This window comes from Trichechus manatus, unplaced genomic scaffold, assembly GCF_000243295.1.
Source record: "Trichechus manatus latirostris isolate Lorelei unplaced genomic scaffold, TriManLat1.0 scaffold00006, whole genome shotgun sequence".
Taxonomy (NCBI): Eukaryota; Metazoa; Chordata; class Mammalia; order Sirenia; family Trichechidae; genus Trichechus; species Trichechus manatus.
In genome coordinates this window covers 11,085,376-11,103,181 of record NW_004443942.1, presented here as the reverse complement: position 1 = coordinate 11,103,181, position 17,806 = coordinate 11,085,376, and the positions used below count along the sequence as shown (strand labels likewise).

Genomic DNA, 17,806 nt, shown 5'->3' with positions numbered 1-17,806 from the left:
AGAATTTAGAGGGTTAAAATGTTGTGGGGTTGTTAACCAATGTCATAAAACAGCATGTGTGTTACTGTTACATGAGAATCTATCTGTTCTGTAAGCCTTCACCTGAAGTACAATAAAATATTTAAAAAAAAAAAAATAGAAAATGATTAATGTAGTCTGATAGACAAAATGTTTCAAAATACTGTAGTATCTTGTTTGAGGTAGGATGGATGTTAATAGCCAATGAGATCCATAATGGTGAAAATGTTGGAAATAATTAATTTAATGCAGATATCCACACAAGGAGATATTGTTTAGGGAAAACTTTCAAACTGTAATTCCATTTTCAGTGGAAGAAAAACAACCCACTATATGTTTCAAGTGGTCAGAGAAGGTATTTCCATTTTACTGCCCTTCTTCCACTGCACCCAGCACAAGAGACACATAGAAAGTACTCAGTAACTAAATACTTGTTGAAAATACCTACAAATTCATGAGCTAATCTCTTTCCATCTACATATTTAGGTTACAGTATATTTTAAAAGATTCAGATATGTGTTTCAATTCAGAACTTAACTTCAGTGTCATTTTTAATCACTCACTCACTCAACAAACATTTACTGGGCACCTAGTACAGTAAAACCTGCGAAAGCCGGAAACTATGTAAGGCAGAAACCTATCAGAGGAGGAAACCGCAAATCCAGTAGAACAAGCGACAGAAAAGTTGTAAGACTGCATCCTGTCAAAGACAGAAACTGTGTGAAAGCATTGCACAACACAGAGGAAAGAAACATGCTTTTGCTAAGAAGTTGCTCACAATCTAATGGGAGAGTCTGGTACATAAACAAGGTACACTGTTCTAATGCTCAGATGCTGGTATGACAAACTGGTATTACCACTAGTGTGAATGAACTACCAGTAAGAAGTGAGGAAGGTATGCACAGAGAGTACCATAAACTGCACATTCAATATTATAATCCAACAGGACACAGGATAAACAAAGCATCTGGAAAACTTACTGAGTAGCTTTTACAATGTCACAGTTACTAGAGTCCTCTATAAGAGGAAGAGCGTCTTTGGCCTTTGCAAGTTCTTTGTTCTCATCCGCACAGATGCCATGCCGACCAAATCCTGGAAGGTGGGGTCCATGGCTGTGATTCCTGCACTGGAGAGGAGGAGTAATTTGACAAAGCCCAGTAACAGAATTAACATCACATTCAATTACATAATGAAGCATTTGCTACTATCAATAATAATTAGAGTAATGAATTGGAAATTTTTTGGAGTCTTAGGGGTGTATCCTAGGAAATATTTTCTTTATCTTAATTCTGTTCATTAGAAAAGATGCTTAATATTAGATAACTCTAAATTACATATTTTGTCATAAAACAAATGGTGATCAGCAGAAAAGGACCACAAATAGACCTTGCTATTTGTAGTGGGTGGAGGGTCATAGCTATTCACATGGTAGGAAGGTTGCCAGGCCCTTGCTTTGGGGAGTTGTGGCAGGCACACCCTAAGAAATATCCCCTCCCCCTATGAATCACACTCTTGTATAATCCCTTTTTTTTGAGGGTAGGCAGAATCTGTGACTTGATTATAGCCAATGGAATACAGCAAAGGTGATGAGACAATCCCTCCCACGACTATGTAATGCTATTTAAGACCCTATCTTAGCAAACTGAGTAAGAGATTCTCCTGCTGGCCTTGAAGACATAAGAGGGATTATGAGAGGCCACATGGCAAGGAACTGTTGGCAGTCTCTCGGAGTAAAAGTGGCTACCAGCTGACAGTCAGCAAAACAGGGCCCTCTTTAACTCTTTTCATCTACATGTCTCCCATAGAATTAACTGAAAAAAGGGGGACATTTTATTTAATTTTATTGGCCTGTCATCCAAAATATTTGTCTGAACAATTTTCTCGCTGAATGGCCCAAATTTCCCACCAAGATAACGAATTTAAAATTTTTGTGGGTCTTATATCAAAGGAAACTAAGCCTTATAATAGTTATTATTATAATACTTTTCATCTTAAAAATGTTTGATCCAGTAATTCTAGAATTATCATCCCTATTTTACACATGTAGAAAAAAAGAATACCTGTGACATGTAACTAGTTAGAGACAAAACAGATTTTTTTTTACTCCAAATTCAAAGCATTGTATAAGCACTTGCCTGAAAATAACATTTATTTCAGAGCCTTGGATTAGCCGTTCTCCAAAATTTTAAGTCTACAGTATGAATCTTCCTTTGAATGGTTTTCTACTTTTACCAACTTCTTAAATGTTGATGGTTTGGAAAATTCCTTCTTCTTCATATTTTCTCTTGTGTGATATCTGGTAGAACGTCCACCTTGTTACAAGTGTGTCTTAGTTACACTTGACCTTTTGTATTTCCATGGGAATTATAGACTCAGTTTACACCAACTACACACCACACACACAAACACACACACACACTTTTTGGGATTTTTTATTAGAATTTCATGAAATCTATAGATCAATTTAGAAAAAACTGACATCTTTCCAGTATTGAGTCTTCCAATCCACAAGCACGGCACAATCCTCCATCAAGTTAGACCTTCTTTAATTTCTCTCAATAATATTTTATAGGCTTATACATAAAACTCTTACACATCTTGTTTCTTTTTAGGTATTTTGCGTTTTTATGCTGCTGTAAATTGTATATTTCAATAATTTTTTATTTTCTAATTGTTGCTGGTATATAAATACAACTGATGTTTGCTCTGGGTTATTTCAGATACCTTTTTTCAGGTTATAGAAGTTCCCATCTATTTCTAATTTGCTAATAGTTGCATTTAAATCATGTATGATGTTGAAATTATTACATGGTATTTTTACGCATTAAAAAAAAGAAGAAGAAGAAGAAGAAAACAGGACCCTCAATCCCAGAATTACAAGGAGCTGAATTCTGAATTCTAACCATGTGCGCTTGGAAGAGGACTGTGAGCTACAGAGAGGGAAAGAGCCCACCCACCACCTTGATTTCTGCCTTGTGAAACCCTGAGCAGAGGACTCGGCTAAGCTGTGCCTGGACTCCTCAAGAACTGAAACCATGAGATAATTATTGGGTATCACCTAAACCTTTAAATGTGGGGTAATTTGTTATACAGCAATTGATAACTAATACAGAAGTGATTACAGGATTCAGCAAGGGTAAAAACGACCACTGCCAAGACCGTCCCATTAGCTGAATCAACAAATGCTACTTTCAGATAGCCCATTAGAAGCACCACTAAATGGCAAGCTAAAAACTTCTCTTTCAAAGAAAGTCTTATCTCAGATTTGACAGGTTCAAACTGACTGAGAGTAGATCACCAGGCCTTTCTTCCAAGGCACCGCTATGTGAACTCAAACCTCCAACCTTTCAGTTAGTAGCCAAGCACATTAAGTGAGATTCCTCTTAAATACAGCCCACCATGTATACCATCCAGGGACTCCTAGAACCACTCTAACCACAGTTGCTGTGGAGTCAATTCTGGCTCATAGCAAGTCCATGTGTGTCCGAGTAAAACTGTGCTCCACAGGGTTTTCAATGGCTGATTTTTTTTTTTTAAGTAGATCACCAGGCCCTTCTTCTGAGAGACTCCAACCTTTTGGTTAGCAGCCAAGCATGTTAACCATCTGCACCTCCCAGGGACTCCAGAACCACTCTGTTGTTGTTGTTAGGTGCTGTCAAGTCAATTTTCAACCACAGTGACCCCATGTGACAGAGCAGACCTGTGCCATAGAGTTTTCTAGGCTGTAATCCTTACAGGAGCAGATCACCTGTTCCTTCTCCTGTAGAGCCACTGGGTGGGTTTGAATTGCCAACCTAAACTTAAAACCTTATTGCCCAGCCTGATAAAGGAGACAATCTCTGACTTCAGAGGCTCCCAAAATGATCTGATTAACTCGTTTCAAAACAAATATATTTTGAGCACCTACTATGTACCAGTCAGTCCCTGTTCTAGGTGCTGAGGTTAAAACAGTGAACAACACAGAGAAAGTCCCTCCCTCTTCAAGTTTACATTCTGGTATAATAATTGAAACCATATTATTGAAATAACTGAAATCATATTATCCAATTTTAACAGAATTATCCCTCCCAAAATCAACAACTGACTTAAACTGATTCCTACAAAGCAGCCATGAATCAAGATAGTCACATAACCACAAGCAAACAAGAAAATGACAAGTGTGCATACTTCTATTCTTAGAAGGACCTCTTCATTGAAGTAAAAACAAAGATAATCTAATCCAATCTGACAAAAAGTCAGCCCCCTCTAAAAAATTCGAAATTATCAAAAAAGCTAATTTGAAATAGATTTATATGCATGATCTTTAATTCAAAACCTTGCCATAAGTATATACTGAGCTATTAACTAATGAATAGAATTTAGAAATATATTGTCAGATCTTATAATAACATGCCCCATGAAAACTACAAATTTGTCAACTGGCTCCTGTCTCCAGCCTCCAGGTTCAAACAGAGGGGAGTTGAAATTTTTATTATCTGTCAAGGAGGAGGAGGGTCAGGAAAAGGAGAGTGAGAACAGGCAGAGAAACAGACAGGTGGCCTGTTACACACCTCCACCCTCCGTCACGGTCTTGATGTTGATTCCCTGCTTCTTCGATACTTTCCCAGCCTTCTCTCTCCTGATTGCGGTGATGAAACAGGTGTCAACTAACCAAGAGATCCCTGGGACTGCTACAAATGTCCTGAAGTCTCAGCCTACCACATGACACAGAATCATCCCCATCAATGCTTAAGTTAGAGAGAGCAAGTTCTTGGTTATCTTTGCAGGATGGTCATTGTGTTTGAAAATTTGTGGAAATAATTTGAGTCGTGGGATGAAGATACCTTCCTTGAGAGTGAGTAATTGCCAATGAGTGGCACCAAACCACAGTCAGTACCAGGATGGTTTGGATTGTATAGCTGCAGCCCTGAACTCCCAGCCAGCTTGTGGAACAGGCTCCATTCTGTCATTCCATTAACTTCATAATACAGTAAGTCCCTGGGTTAAGAACATCTGACTTATGGACAACTCGTACTTAAGAACGGACTGCCACAGATTCTCTCTCTCTCTCTCTTCAGGACAGTACTGTAGGTGGTTACTTTTATTAGTAGTATATTATTATTATGTACTGTATTATTATGTTTGAGATGTTTTAGTGTATTTAGAAGTGTTCTTAAGTGTTCTATATGCATAGAAAGGTAAACTACATACTACATACTAACACAAACATTTGACTAACTGACTAAATAAGAACTGTACATAGCTGTTATGAGTTACCTACAAATTTGACTTAAAGACAGACTTAGGAACAGATCTAGTTTGTAACGTGGGGACTGCCTGTACACGACATTTTACAAAAATGAAAATTTTGGATCCTACTTTTCTCATTATGGTGGGGTTTTATTCTACATATATAGCGGGAGCAAGCTCAAAATTATTTTACCAATAGGAGCGAGTGATCAAAAAGGCTTGGAAACCACAGTTCTAAGTTCTCCCTTTATTCTAGTTATAGCTCCCTCCCAAAATTTTATCACAAGAGCTACAGGTAAGAAAGTAGCTGACTTGCTTTGGGGGAGGTTAACTGCGACTGGAGACAATCGTGTAAAGATCTTTAAGGAAAACAATCATACATTCCCATCAAAAAGATTAAAGTAAAGTTTATGTCATGGTATTATCTCCTTCTTAGAAATTACTCTCTAGTTCACTCTTCAGCCAAAGATTAGACAGGCCCATAAAACAAAATGAGACTAAATGGGCACACCAGCCCAGGGGCAAGGACAAGAAGCAGGAGGGGTCACGAAAGCTGGTAACAGGGAAGCCAAGGTTGAGAAGGGGGGAGTGTTGACATGTCATGGGGTTGGCAACCAACATCACAAAACAATATATGCATTAATTGTTTAATGAGAAACTTGTTTTGCTCTGTAAACCTTCATCTAAAGTACACTTAAAAAAAAACAAGAGGACTTCTACTTTTAAAAAAAAAAGAAATTACTCTCTAGTTATTAAAAACACCACGTATTTTTAAAGTATTCTCTAGTTGTTTCATTTTGACTTCGTCGGGATGTAAACTCCTTGAGAACAAGGACAATGTCTGAGGTTTCCCATTGACTGAATGATAGGGGTTAATCATCTACATTGTTTTTGGCTTCAGTTTCTATCATTGTAAAATGAAATGGGAAGATCAATATAGCTATATAAAGTTTCTTCCAACTCCATGTTGCATGATCCTAAGAGGAGTTATTACTAATAGTCATTATTCAACTTGTGCACTGGTAAAGACATCATCGCATAGATAAACACCTTTTATGCGTGTGAACACTTAACTGCTACACAGCTACCTACAATGTTAAGGTAACAGAATAGACTAAATAAATTCTCATGATGCCAGCAACCTCATAAGAGTTTTCATTAATATTCGCAGGAAAACGTAAACAGCAACTACTAGGTAACTATCACAGTCCTAGGCATTAGGCATAAAAGATGAATAAAACACAATTCCTGCCACAATCCATTCACTCACTCACTCATCTGATTCATTTTACTGAATGCCTACTAGGTGCCAGGCACTGTTCTCGACACAGGGATATGACAGTGAACACAACAGACAAGGTCCCTGGTTTTCAAGGAGCTTACATTCTAGTTCGGGAGATATTCTCTTATCCATCCTTGGAGCATAGTAAAATACAGACTGCTCCTCAGGCCTTAGACTGAAAAATGAGTGGACTCCAGGAGACAGCAAACAATCAGAGAAACAAGATCACACTCAAGACCTGAGCAGTAGTGAAAAGAGCATAGTGACAGAAGCTCCGAGACGTGGCCTCTGCCCCTTAACTGGGTGGGGACCTTTGAAAAACAGCTTAATATCTCTGAGTCTCAATTTCATCTGAAAAGTTCGACTAGATCAATGGTTCTTAACCTTCCTAAGGTCATGGCCCTTTTTGAAAATGTTATCAAAGAGAACGCAGCTCTACTCAAATGCGTTATGTGTACATACAAACTAAATTTCACAAAGAACGTCAAGGTGTTCACTGACCCCCTGAAGCTCATCCTGAACGCCAGTTTAAGAATCTCTGAACTAGGTAATTCACTGAAGAGCCTTCCAACTCCAAGTATTCTGCTTCCATCCCATTTAACTTGTCTGGTCCTTCTAGGATTCGAGTCTACAACTGCCTCACGATACAACGGTAATTTTTTTTTTTTATTGAGATATATAGGCAAAAGAAGAAAGGAACAAAGAAAGAGACATGTAGCTAGCCGATCACCCTACTCCCGGGGTGGGGGGGTAGGAAAAGCAGAGCAAGATATTATGAAAATTAAGGAAGAGATAAATGAATATATCTGTGGTGGTTTTATAACATAGCCCCAAATTTCTTGGATGCTTCTCCCATCAAGAGGCAAGGCTCCATGTCCCTTCCTCTTGAATCTGTGCTCTGTGGCTGCTTCACCAACAGAACACTACAAATGTGATGTTACGCCCATTGGCAGGCCCAGGCCTTGGAAACTGGCAGCTTCCTCTTCCTGTCTCTTGAGATGCTCGCTCGAGAAACCCAGCCACCATGCTGCGCAGAAGCCCAGGCCACATGTGGTGTCCCTGCTGAAAGTCAGCGTCAACATGCCAGACATGTGAATGAAGACCCCTCCAGGTATCTGCTCCAGCTGCTGAGTCACCCCCAAATTAGGAGTCTTTCCAGCTCCAGACATGATGGAGCAGAAATAAATCATCCCTTGCTATGCCCTGTCCAAATTCCTGACCCACGGAGTCCATGAGCATTAACAACTGCTGTTTTACACCACTAAGCTTTGGGGTGGTTTGTTACACAGCAATAGATAACTGGAATATCTTTAAGTTACAAAGGATCTTGCACAGTGATATCATGAATCAAGTCATTTTTCTAAGTAGCAAATAAATATTGCTGAAGTTCTGTGTGCATTAATTTAAGAGAAAATTAAGGCCTAGAAAACCAGACTCAAACTCAGGGTCACTATCCTGTCAGATTATAAAAATAAAGACATCTCATAGATAGAAATTAAAATTTCTCATGACATTAACACACACGCCAGACTTAAGTTTCCAAGTTCATTCATTCAACAAGTATTTATTTGCCGAGTACCCATCTATGCTAGGCATTGTTCTAGATGCTAGATATACAGACTTGAACATAACAGACAGAAATCACTGCCCTCACAGCACTTACATTCAGTGGAAGGAAAACAGACAATACACAAGATAAACTGGTATGTTAAATGGCATTAAGTGCTAAGGAGAAACACAAGCAAGGAAGGAGGTTAGGAAGTGTTGCTGGTAATAGTGATGATGAGGAATGTATCACAGAGGTGACATCTGTGTCAGACCTACAAAGGTGTGGAATAAGCCATGTGGGTATATTAGGAAAGAGCATTTCAGGCAGAAGGAACAGCAAGTACCAAGGCCCTGAGGCCAGTGTAGCTGGGATTGATTGAGGTTGCAAGAAAGTAATAAAAGATAAGGTCGGAGAGGAAATCAGGGGCCAGGCAGTAAAGGCAGTCTCTGACAAAAACCCATCAGCACTGAACTTGGAATCAGGAGAACCAAATTCAAAGAAAACACGAATTTTTGTCTGTTTTGTTCATTGACTTATCTCCAGTGCCTAGAACAGTGACTAACACCTAGTAAACACTCAAAACACATTTGTTGAATGAAATGAACTTCTGACTGTTAATTAGTAGCTATTTGACTTAGCAAGTGACTCCAAGTTTTTGAGCCTCAGTTTTCTGATCTTTAAAATTAGAATAATAACCCCTCCTACCTCACAGGGTCATAGTGAGGTTCAATAATACAGAAGGTCTTCACATTATTATTGAAAAAATCAGCAATAGTGGTTACTATTAACAACAATTATCTCCCTACATGTCCTCCCCACCCTTACCCTACTAATGTCAACCTCCAAATCACTCTCCATCTGTCATGGAATTGGGGAAGTGTTGTTTTCCTTTCCGCAAGAGGGAGTGAACTTTAAGCACTTGAAGGCTCTTGCAAATGAGTGGCAGTAATTAAGACATGATAGTTACTCCTACCAGCTTTTCCTAGAGGCTCTCTGAGAAAAAGAATGAGGCAAAGTTCCCATGTGAAGATTCTCCACTCATTTGTAAAATCCAGTCAACCTGCAAACCATTTTTTTCCTGCCAAAATGCAAGAACATCTAATAAAAACACCTTGACACTTCCTCATATATCTTGTTCCTCATTTAAACCAACACCGGACTGTAAGTAAGAAGGAAGGAAAGGAAAGGAAGTTAATGGAAAGAAAAGGAAGGAAAAGGGGGGGATGAGGAACAGACACTCAGGATTGGAAAAACCTTTTTAGAGGCCTACAAATCCAAACATCTCGAACACTGCTTGAACCTCATTAGGAACAGAAAATTTACCACCTAACAAAGCAGCTCACACCAACTGGAGACAGCTTCAGTTTTCTCGTCTGTAAACGGGGATAGTACCTTCTTCTTAAGGAAGCTTCAATTATGGAATAAAATAATGCACATAAAAGCATCTGATGCATGCTAAGCATTCATTAAATTCTGGCTGAATCTCGGAAGTTTTCATTTATTCAATAAATATTAAGTGAATGCCTACTATATGCCAGTCAGTATTCTAAGCATTGGGTAAGGGCCTGAGCAAAAAAGACAAAAATCTTATTCTCTTGGACCTTACATCTACCTCCTGTGACTCCACCATTGGCCCAATTCCGCCCTCTGGAACTGCATAGGTGGCTTCTATGCGTGAATACCTCCTCCACAGAAAAGTCCTTTGGGGTTTTGCAAATAGCGACCTCCCTTTTCACCACCACCTCCCCCTTCTTCTAGTCTAAAGGGCCCTGGTGATGCAGTAAAAACGCCTGGTTGCCAACTGAAAGGTCGGCGGTTCTAAGCCACCAGCTGCTCTTCGAGAGAAAGATGGGGCAAGTCTGCTTCCATAAAGATTTACAGCCTTAGAAACCCTATGGGGCAGTTTTTTTCTGTCCTATAGGGTCGTCTTGAGTCGGAATCGACTAGACGGCAATGGGTTTGTTTTTATTTTCGTTTTTCTTCTCTAGCCGAAACAGCCAGCCTCAATTCTTTCAAGGAGTAAGCAAGGATGTGGGAACTAGCACTAAAACAGGGCTGGGGAGGGAGAAGGCGGGGGCCAAGGCGCCTCTGTCAAAAAAAGGAATCAATAGAACCGCTCAGACTCCAGACCAAGGTCAAGACGGGCTGGTCCAACTCAGGTGTGTCACCTGACACCTCTCCCAGGAATGGGCCACCTTCCCTCTACCCAGACCCACAGCGGTTCCTGCCGGGCACAGGTGGTACCGTCCCCAGGGGGCGCCCAGGCTGGGGGAAGGAGGTTGGAGGTGCAGGCTGGGGCCTTCATCCCATCTTTGTCTTTTCCTCCCAGTCGCCTCGGAGAAAATTCTCAGCATCTTTCTCGATGTTTCCAGGTTCCCGCCTCCCGGGGCCAGGTCCCCGCGTCCCTAGAGGCCCCTCTCGGAGGTGCCTCACCCCCACGCCCTCGCTCTCCCCACAGCCGCCGCCACTCTCTGGGTCCCCAGGACAGGCCGCGCCCTTTGACACTCACCTGCGAGCCCACTCCTGGCCCCTCCATCTCCCCAGGTGCCAAGAGCAGAGCCTGCGACTCCGCAAAGTGGCGGACCCAGCCCTCTAGCCAGCCCGCCTCAGGCCGCCTCTACTCCCATTTCCTGCTCGAGGCCCCGCCTCCGCCGCAGCGGCTCCCGCTGACGCCCTACGTGGGCCATCTACCTTGGGAAAGCCAATCCCTGCCCTCTTCTTGGTTGGGGGCGGGACTTTCGCGCCGCTGGGGACGCTAACTGGGAGCAGCGAGCCTGAAGTCCCGCCCCCGGCCTGCCTGCCGTACTCTCCCGAGCCTCGCCCCAAGACGGTGTACTCTTATTCTTGGTGCCCACCTGCAGTGTATGTCCCCTCCTGCCCCCGCACAAGTATAGGATCAGGCTGCTAGTCCAAAGTCAACCAACATCTTTTGAGAGCAAATCTGGACTTGGTTACTTATAAGATGACCTTGTGAAAGTCTCTTCCTTTACTTCAGAGTTTGACCCTGTGAACTGGGGAAAATAACGGTACCTACTTCCCAGAATTGTTAGGAAGAGTAATCAAAAAAAGTCTATGAAGTCCCTCAGCCAAAAATGACATATAATAACAGATCAATAAATGTTAGCTATTAAAACACCACGCTCCACCTTAACGATCTTGGGCAAAACATATCCACCATCTAAAGCTCTGTTTCCTCAAACAAAACTATATATATATAAATATATATAAGTACCACTGCTCAGGCTAGAGGGGGATTGGGCAAGATTCCTCCCCCCCACCACCACCTGTTGTACCCTCTCGTGGGTTGCACGGAAGGAACTGTCTAAGGCCCTGTCCAGCCAGAAAGTCTATCAATCTAGGATAAAGCTTGGTTTCTGCCCTTGGGGAGCACAACTGGCGCAGCGGGGCTCTCCTACCTCAGCTCCCAGAAAATCTTGGGGCTTTTCTACCCCAGCACTTAACATCAAAAAAACCCGTTGCTATCGAGTCCATAGCGACCCTATGGGACAGAGTAGAACTGCCCCCTAGGGTTTCCAAGGAGCGGCTAGTGGGTTTGAACTCCCCCAAGTTTTGGTTAGAAGACGAGCTCTTAACCACTACGCCACCAGTTGTCCCTTTATGTGACTGTTGCCAAACTGAACTGGATTAAGCTACTTTGAAAAAGAACAGAAAATATTATGGCTCCCCTTTAAAAAGACCCATTGCATTGAGTCAATTCTGACTCATGGTGACTATAGGACAGAGTAGAACTGCCCCACATGGTTTCCAAGGCTATAAATCTTTACAGAAGCAGCTGGTGGGTTTGAATCACTGACCTTTCGATTAGCAGCCCAGCACTTAACCACTGTGCCACCAGGGCTCCTTATGGCTCCCCTTACCCTGTAAAAATAGTAGTTTACCTAAAAAATGTGCCTGGAAATGCAACAAGTGCTGATTTTTCCCATCAAAAATATTACCTTAATACAATGAAATTGTAAATAAATTTATTATTATTATTATAGTGCCCCTGCCTATTGGGCACACCAGCCTTGGCTGCCCTAAAAGTCCAAGCCATTTAAGGCTGGAAACATGTCATCTGTGAACTCCCAGTGCCCAGCACAGCACCTGGGACATGGAAAATGTTCAGTAAGATACTATTGAGTGGATAGGTGGAGGGAAAAGTGTGTCATCATCAACTTCTATGATACAAGGAAGGACAAACCACGTGACAAATAGAAGTGCAAGCAACTTCCTGTGAGAGTCAGAGGAGAGAGCAATTAATTGTGACAGAAAAAAAAGGAGAGAGCTTTTGGGTGTGGTCATTTCGCTGAACTAATAAGAGCTCTGTTCACTGACCATTTACTATATGCTGACACCTATGACAGTGTTTTGTATATAGTATGTCTGATCTGTAAGATGGATATTATTTTCTCCATCACCCAGAAGAAACTGAGATTCAGAATGCTTTCATAAATTCCAAGTAAGTGGTCTCTCAAACCCAGGCCTCTTAGTACGAAGTGTTTTAGTTGCAGTGATTTGGTTTTATCACTTTTAAGAACGGAATTAGAAGCTAACGTACTTGATGGAGAAAGAATTTAAGTCAGAGAGATTTGACAGGTGCTATTTCAATGCTCTTACTTTGATATCTTAACAAGTTGGAAGATTCTGGAGCCAATAAATCTATTTCTTAGCCAGGTTTCTGGCCCCCCTCTGCTCATTTGTTTTTTGCCTACAATGAACTACTTCATATTGGGATAAGCATATCCATTACTAACGGCATATGAAAGCAAACCCAGTGGTGCCTCTAAGAGCTGTCATTACCTCTCATCTATCAAATGCCTTTTGTTTGTAGATATACCGCAGTAGAATAGCATGATGGGTAGGAGCATCTCCTGGAGCAGACCGCCTGGGCTGGAATCCCAGCTCCACCACTTATTATCTGTGTGCTCTCGGGCGGATTGCTCAATCTCTTTGTGCTTCAGTTTCCTCCTCTGTAAAAATGGGGATAATAATAGTACTTACTTCACAGGACTGTCGAAAGAATTAAATGAGTTAATGTATGTAAAGTACCTAGTTGAGCGCCTGGCTCATGATAAGCACTGTATATGGGTTAGGTATTAATCATCATCATTGTCATCATCATCATCAGGAGTGGGCATTCGGGGAGGGCACTGAAGTGACCAGTTGGGTGGTGTCACAGAAAGGCCTAGGATAAGATTCTGCAGACCCGGCTTCTAGTCTTAGCTTTGCCATCACTTACTGTATAACCTCGGGCGTGTCACTTCTCTCCTCTGTGACAGTTTTCTGTTTGGAAAACTGGGGTGAGAGTGGAGGCTGGAAGAACTAACTTCTAGGTTCGCTCTCAGCGTTGCTGTTCAGATCGCGTTTCCCTAGCTGAGATTAAGCTTCACCTCTCTGATCCCCCATAGCACTTTTTTTTTTTTAAATCTCTCTTAGGTAACACTATTTCTCTCATTTTGCAAGTATATATTGAGTTCCTACTATGTTCCAGGCATTGTCCAACACTAGGGATTCAATACTGAGCAAGACACAGAGACCAGTTCCCTGGCTTCCCTGACTTCAGGGGCTTACTGTCTGGCAGCGAGAGAGACTTTCATCAAGCATGCTCACAAACAATTACCTCTCATAGAACCCTGTAGCTCTCAGATGCTCCTTCCTCTACTTGGTTTTTTGTGCACATTCCTTGTTTTGGTCTCCACTGTACTTTGCACAAGTTCTGCCACATGGTTGTTGGTGTGGTGGTTAGTTGCCATCGAGTCGATTCTGACTCAGAAAATTGCTCCGTAGGGTCTTCTTGGCTATAGTCTGAATAGAAGCAATCTCCAGGCCTTTTCTTCTGAGGTACCACTGGGTGGGTTCAAACCACCAACCTTTAGGTAAGCAGTCAAACGCAAACCGTTTGTGCCACTTAGGGACCGCTGGCATATGGTAGGGCCTAAATAAACAAATGAGTACAGCTGACATAATGGTTAACATGAGGAAATCAAAGGTAGTTCAACTCTACAAATCATTCTAAGGTGTGATTTCACAATATTTAACAATTCTTGGTTTAAAAAAAAAATCTGGATTAGGGTTTACTAATCCCCACTGTCACAATCAGAGCGATGATTGACTTTGTTCCAACTGTCCTTTTGATTCTGGCATTGCTTCTTCTACACCCCTGGAATTATGGGCTCCCAGAATCACCTTACTGGGAGGCCATCACCAGGATCTGATCATCTGCACTCAGGTTCATGAACACTGAATAGGCCAGTGTTTTTGAAACAGGGGCTTGTGGTTGTAATCAGGTCAGTGATGGAACAAAAATGACCCTTTGGAATGTCAAAAACAAAACAAAACAAAAAACCCCACACATCTGTCAGCACAGAGCTGCTCACAAACCCCAGTTAGGAAATCACGATACTCTGTGGTGCCAAGCCAGAAGGGCTGGTGTGGGATTTGTGCTTGCTGACTTTCAGGCTTTCAGGCAACAAATGTTTACTGAGCTTCTAATACGTGCCAAAAAAACAAAAACAAAAACCCAAACCAGTTGCAGTCAAGTTGACTCCAACTCATGGTGACTGCATGTGTCAGAATAGAACTGCGCTTCACTGGCTTTTTATAGCTGATTTTTCAGAAGTAGATCACCATGCCTTCATTCTGAGGCACCTCTGGGTGGGTTCAAACCACCAGCCTTTTGGCTAGTAACCCAGCACTTAACCGTTAACACCACCCAGGGGCGCCAGGCAGAGCTAAAACATATGTATACAGTGGGAACAAAACAATCTCTGTTTTTCTGGAGTTCAAGTCTTATAGGGGAGGCAAATACTTATACAGGTAGATGAATAGATAACAGTCAGTAATAAATGCTAAGAAGGAAATGTACAGAACACTATAAGAATGTAACACAGGGGCCCAATTTAGCCTAAGGTGGGGGAAGTAATGTAGGGCAAAGAGTCCTCTTTAGAAATTCATAAAACTATCTCCAAAGAACTTTCCTAATTCCCTCTCTTTATAAATTGAGAAACTGAGGCCCAGGGAGGGACAGTGAGTGACTCTTCCAAGATCATCCTGCAAGCTGGTAACAAAGACAGGACTAGGATAACTCTCTGATCCCCTCTCTGGCTATTTTACCAGCCCTCGGGCAGCCTTGGCTTTCTAACCATAACCAACCTCACAGATTCTCAGGGCTGGGCTATGGGGGCGAGGATGCGGACTGCTTAGAAGTCTTCCTCAATCTCTTGTCTTCTACCCACGGAAAAGCTTCACCATTAAAAAGTGACATTCTACATTCAAATCACCAAGATCTGATCATGACACTCCAAGAAGCACAGTCACTATGGGCTGGGTGAGGAGCCTATGCTGTGTGTTGTATATTTTACTTGCCAATTTCACCAGATTTGCATGTGTGTGTGTATAAGAGAGAGAGTGACAGAGAAAAGAAAGACAAAAGGATATGTTCCTACTCTTTTTCCTGTTTGTTATTTTGAGTCTTAGTCACCTGTTCACAGTCATACATTTAAATACCTACTCCTATGTTAGATTTTCAGCACCTGTGACAAATCGTGACAGCAACACTCTGCCTTGGGTAGTAAGCTACTTTGACTCTGATACAGGTGTGGCAAGACACTCATCTCTACCTTCTATACACAGCTGTAATAACCCTGTGCTGTATTTACTGGTTTAGATACCTCTCTCCCCCTAGTCTCTGTCCTCCTAGAAGGCACTTCCCCAGGGACGGCCTTCCTAACATCTAGGCCAGGTTAGGACCCCCTGTTAAGAGTTCCAGCAGCATCCTGTAGTCCCTAATCATAGTATTCATGGAACATTGTTGCATTCACTTGTTGAACACCTATTTTCCTGCACACCATAAGGAGTTCTGTGTACCTGTCTCGTTCACAGATCATTCCCAGCATATAGCACAGTACGTGGGCCATGGTGGGTGTTCAATATTCAGTTGATGAATAAGTAAACAGCCATCTGTTATTCATGTTTATTTATATCCCTGGCATCTAGCATAGCTTCTAGCACAGACTAAGTACTTAAAAATGTTGATTTGAGTTAAAGAATCCTATCAGTGACTCTCACAAGGACAGTGGTGATTCAGTGATAGAATTCTTGGCCAATGCACCTCAAGTACAGCCACCCCTTGTCCGTCAGTGTGGGCTTGCATGGTGCTATGATGCTGAACAGGCTTTGGTGGAGCTTCCAGAGTAGGACAGACTAGGAAGAAAGGCCTGGAGATCTACTTCTGAAAATCAGCCAATGAAAACCCTATGGATAACAACAGTCCAATCCCATTGTACATAGAATCACCATTAATCTGACTTGATGGTAGCTAACATCTATCGCCGTGTATGTTTTGAAAAAAACTTAAGCTTCCACTATCTTAGACTGAGACTCATAGCATTCCTGTGAAGTAGGCAGAATGGGGATTATCATCCCACTTCACAGACTGTAAACTGTGGTTTACGGAGTTCAAGCAACTTGCCCAAGGGCACTGGGCTAGAGATTGTGGAAGATGTGAGGCCCAGAGCATCCAAGGACAAGGGCAATATTGTCTCCTTGTTGTGACCTTGTCAACAGTATCATTAACAATTAAGTTCAGGATCCAGGAACTAGCTACAAGTTTAGGGCCTTTCAAAATATCATACAGGTACTTTTTCAAAGTTTTATTTTCCAACTCCCACTGACTTGGGGGAATCAAGGTAGGACATGGGTTTCTAACAGTATGAACTTAGCAAAAGACCTTACCACTTTAAGCCTCCATGCAGTTATCTGTAAAATGGAAGTAATTATAGTACTCACTTCATAGAGTAGTTGTAAGGATTAAATAAGATAATATATGTAACGTGCATACAGTAAAGTGCTCTATAAATGTTGGCTGTTGCTAGGTTCAGAAGCAGCTGACAAAAACTGAGCTCTTGTGGAAAACCCAGGCTTAACATTGAGCACGACCCCAGCTCTGGAATATTCATAACTTTACAGCCAATATAATGACTAAAGTTCCAATGACTAAAATATATTCCTCACTTCAACAGTGTCATTTTCTAAGAGTAATTGTTCTTCTCTTTCCATCACCACCTTTCCCTACACACTAAATTACTTGTGTTGATGAGAAAAACTGCTTTCCCTGAGCTCCGCCTTCACTAGAGGACAAACCCACCAAAACCAAACCATTGCCACTGAGTCAATTCTGACTCACAGTGACCCTATGGGACAGAGTAGAACCGCCCCAAAGAGTTTCCAAGGAGCAGATGGTGGATCTGAACTGCCAACCTTTTGGTTAGCAGCTGAACACTTAACCACTGCACCACCAGGGATCCTCATTACAGGACAAGGCATTGGTTAAATCTGTTTTTAAACTGTTGCCTGCTTCTCTCTGATTATAGGGAGAGTGGTGTCCATGGTAACCAGCCAAGCTGGCTGGCTATGGTGCAAGTTGTTCAAGAATATAGAAAAAGAGAGCATCTGAGGCTGAATTAGTTAACTGGGAGCTCAGTTTCTACACAAAATAATTCCACACAGTGCTTTGGATAAATGGTGAGACATTATAAAATCTGGATTTCTCAAGCTGAAGGCACTGGGGTCGTTTCCAAAGGCCACTGAGTTCTTGATGCATGTTACCTATGGAGACGTGGATTGTAATCAAGGGCATTAGACAAGATGGCAGGCACTTGGAGAGGCAGAACTCTGCATAGAATGATAGAGTAAAATTCTGCCACTCCCTTGAACCTCCTGTGGTCCCC

General features: G+C 41.9%; 1 protein-coding gene across 3 annotated transcripts in view; it reads right to left on the bottom strand.

The window, feature by feature from the left end:
* ZDHHC13 (zinc finger DHHC-type palmitoyltransferase 13) overlaps window positions 1-10,713 on the bottom strand; it is a 44,911-nt gene extending 34,198 nt beyond the window's left edge. The window contains exons 1-2 of one of the 3 annotated variants that reach the window (XM_004369707.1): window positions 10,588-10,713; window positions 999-1,144 (exon numbers count right to left, since the gene is read on the bottom strand). In XM_004369707.1, the coding sequence (XP_004369764.1) occupies window positions 999-1,144; window positions 10,588-10,614 (173 nt within the window). In that variant the 5' untranslated portion in view covers window positions 10,615-10,713. The remainder of the gene's footprint in view (window positions 1-998; window positions 1,145-10,587) is intronic. The other 2 variants (XM_023737733.1, XM_023737739.1) reach the window with 2 other exon arrangements.
* Between the last annotated feature and the right edge of the window lie 7,093 nt (window positions 10,714-17,806).